The sequence below is a fragment of the Etheostoma spectabile genome, chromosome 24 (assembly GCF_008692095.1).
Source record: "Etheostoma spectabile isolate EspeVRDwgs_2016 chromosome 24, UIUC_Espe_1.0, whole genome shotgun sequence".
Lineage (NCBI taxonomy): Eukaryota > Metazoa > Chordata > Actinopteri > Perciformes > Percidae > Etheostoma > Etheostoma spectabile.
In genome coordinates, this window is record NC_045756.1 from 9842712 (window position 1) to 9845815 (window position 3104).

Sequence of the window (3104 nt, forward strand, 5' to 3'; positions counted from 1 at the left end):
GTGTGTGTGTGTGTGTGTGTGTGTGTGTGTCTGTGTGTGTCTCTGCAGTCGGTGCACATCGGGAGTCCTCGGCTGATGCCTCCTAAACCAGATAAGCAGTTCCTGATCTCTCCGCCGGCGTCGCCGCCCGTCGGCTGGGAGCAGTCCAACGACGCCATGCCCGTCATCAACTACGACCTGCTGTGTGCCATCTCCAAGCTGGGACCAGGTACGTAACACGGCAACAACCAATCACAGGTGGACACTAAGACATCTCCAAGCTGGGACCAGGTACGTAACACGGCAACAACCAATCACAGGTGGACACTAAGACATCTCCAAGCTGGGACCAGGTACGTAACACGGCAACAACCAATCACAGGTGGACACTAAGACATCTCCAAGCTGGGACCAGGTACGTAACACGGCAACAACCAATCACAGGTGGACACTAAGACATCTCCAAGCTGGGACCAGGTACGTAACACGGCAACAACCAATCACAGGTGGCCCCTAACACATCGACTAAACGCCCTACGGCCAATCACACGCCATCTAGTCTATAGCGGCAACGTTTCCTTTACGCCATTGCTGTCTGTGCTTTTACGGCCAGATGTCCAGCTGTTTGTCTTAGTTTATTTTAATTTTATGTCTACTAACTGAACCCTTGTAAACCGATGTGACCGTGAACAGACCGACAAACAGAAAACCCAATTAAAAACTAAACCTTCTTCTTCTTCTCTCCCTGTGTGTTTCCAGGGGAACAGTACGAGCTCCAGGTGGCCACGCCCACCACGCCGAGTGTCGTCGTCCACGTCTGCGAGGACGAGCGCGGCGGTAACGTCTCCGCCCCTGACGACGGCTCCGCCCCTGACGACAGCGACCCCGACGACCAGTCCCGCCCCCTGCGGCCGCGGATCGTCCAGACGCGGCGGCCGGACTTCGGAAACAATCAGTGAGCGGCGCCGCCAGGGAGCGGGGGCAGAGACATTTCATCCTGACACACGGAGAGTAGGAAACACTCTGGGAGCCGGCGGCGTCTCGGAGACGAAACATTTCATATCGACAGAGAAAAGGTAGAGACCAACGCTGCGTTCACATCCCCAGGTAAAGAGCGGAGATATGAACTTCGTAGAAGAGAGCACGGTTGTGCTTCCAGGATAAATTGTTTAATTAGTTAAAAAATCTGGAGAGGATTCTGCTAAAGATCTGAGGAAAATGTTTGCTGAAACTTCTGAGTGTAATTCTACTAAAATATAAGGAAAATGTTCAGAAAATCAGCGTATTTCTGCATCCGGAGATAGTCTTTCCCTGTTGATGAAATAATAGGAGACAGAACGGAAGGAAATATTAGTTTGGAAATGTAGAAAATATTGTAAAGTGTAACGTTGTGATTGTAGCTTTTAGGTAAAATGGTGCTGGAGGTTATTTTGAAATGTGTCATCACTTTGTGTTTGTGAGATGCTCAGCTGCAAAAACAATAAAATAAAGTCTATAAAAGAACATCAAAGAGATACGGACGTTTGTTATTCCCACACGACATGAATGCATCGTCAAGGTTTTCACATTTTCCTCATATAGAGTTTACTGCATTGGTCTGGAGCATATCTCTCCTGGGGGGGTGTGGATGTTACGATTAATATTACCCTAAACCCTCTTGTTATATTACACCTATCTGAAATAGTTAATAAAGGCATACAAAATGTATTGTTTCAAATTTTAAAATATAGTAAATTATTTGTATGTATTTCTTCTTCTGCTTGTTTAACGTAGTATGTTAAAGAAACACCTTTTAAATGTTACCATCACATCCCAGTGTCAGTAGGACTTGCTCCCCCCCCCGGTCTCTCGGAGTGACCCCCAGTCTTTTCTCCCGCTCTAGATGAAAGGTGTGTTTAAGGTCTCCTGACCGTTGTAGTTTGACTGTGAGTCAGCTCTCCAGCTCTGTGGGCATGTGCTCCATCTAGTGGACCAACAGCAGAACTAGATTTCATCGGTTGTTCCTCTGCTCATGTTGTAACCATGGTTACAGCTGCTTGATCACCTGATCAGTCCTGATTCAGCCAGAGCTGTGTTCAAGCTGGAGGATGCAGAGAGGCAGGGCACAGTGGAGGTGATGGTGGAAACCTCTCACCTTTACGGGGACTAACATGAATGATCTGGTCCTGAGTCTGCTAGGCACCAGCTTGAGACCATAAGGTCAGTCCCACTCTTTAGTCTGTATTTTAAGGCAGAACAGCTGGGAATGAAGTTTTTTGCTTTACAGTCTCATTCTGTATGTAATGGCTTGATTGACCAAGGAGTATTTGCACGTCAGTAATTGTAACCACATCTTTTTTTGGGGGGAAGTGCTGTTGCTATAAATGACAATTTAATTGTTATTATGCATTATGAAAGTAAGATTCTGCTTTGTCGAGTGTGTTAGTAAAAAAAGTCCACCTTAAGCCACTGTGCTGGACACATTTGAAATGTCACAATCAGGTGATTTTTTTTTTTTTTCTGGAGGTAAATAAAATCAGTCCAAAATGGGAACAATTAAGCCATTTGGAGTAGGTCAACACGCTAACATGGCACTCAGTGTGAAGCTAAAAGAGCATCAGCCACACGCTGTGGTGGACAGCGACCAGCAGCTTTCTCAAGACTAACCTAACTTTATTTATTCATCTGTTGGGTTCAAGCACTTGAGGTGAAACCAAATATCTCCAAGGAACTGGGGATGGACGGACCCAAGCTACTGTAGACCACTCTGGACTCTTTTACAGGCAAGCCAGTCCATTCTTGAACTCGTGTAAATACATCATGTGGTTGTGAAGGAAAGTACAACGGAGCCGTGGCCACCACGAGGCGTTTTTTGCCAGCAGGGCCCCATTGTGTGTGCACCAGATTCCCTGCTCTCATGAAAAAGTGAACATATCAACAGGACCATTATGTTTCTGCCTCTGTAGACTAACAGCATCCGTTACATTCAAGCCGTTGCCACGTGAGTTGCTACAAAGCTGATTAAGACCACCAGCTCCACACAATAACCCAGGGGTCTGGGGACTTTCACACGCAGAAACTCGAATTAAGTCTTTATAATCCTCCTTGGCTACTAGCAACTGCCTGGAGGGGGGGGGGGGGGGGGG

At 47.0% G+C, this 3104-nt stretch overlaps 2 protein-coding genes across 2 annotated transcripts in view; both read left to right on the forward strand.

Annotated features, from left to right (window-relative positions):
• LOC116674061 (calcipressin-1) overlaps positions 1-1481 on the forward strand; it is a gene marked incomplete in the record, with an annotated part of 5489 nt that extends 4008 nt beyond the window's left edge. The window contains 2 exon segments of the mRNA XM_032506593.1: positions 49-208; positions 739-1481. Of these exon segments, the coding sequence (XP_032362484.1) occupies positions 49-208; positions 739-938 (360 nt within the window).
• The window catches only part of LOC116673665 (1-phosphatidylinositol 4,5-bisphosphate phosphodiesterase delta-4), a 20869-nt gene continuing 18866 nt past the window's right edge, over positions 1102-3104 (forward strand). Inside the window, exons 1-2 of the mRNA XM_032505882.1 lie at positions 1102-1125; positions 2012-2092. Of these exons, the coding sequence (XP_032361773.1) occupies positions 1102-1125; positions 2012-2092 (105 nt within the window). The remainder of the gene's footprint in view (positions 1126-2011; positions 2093-3104) is intronic.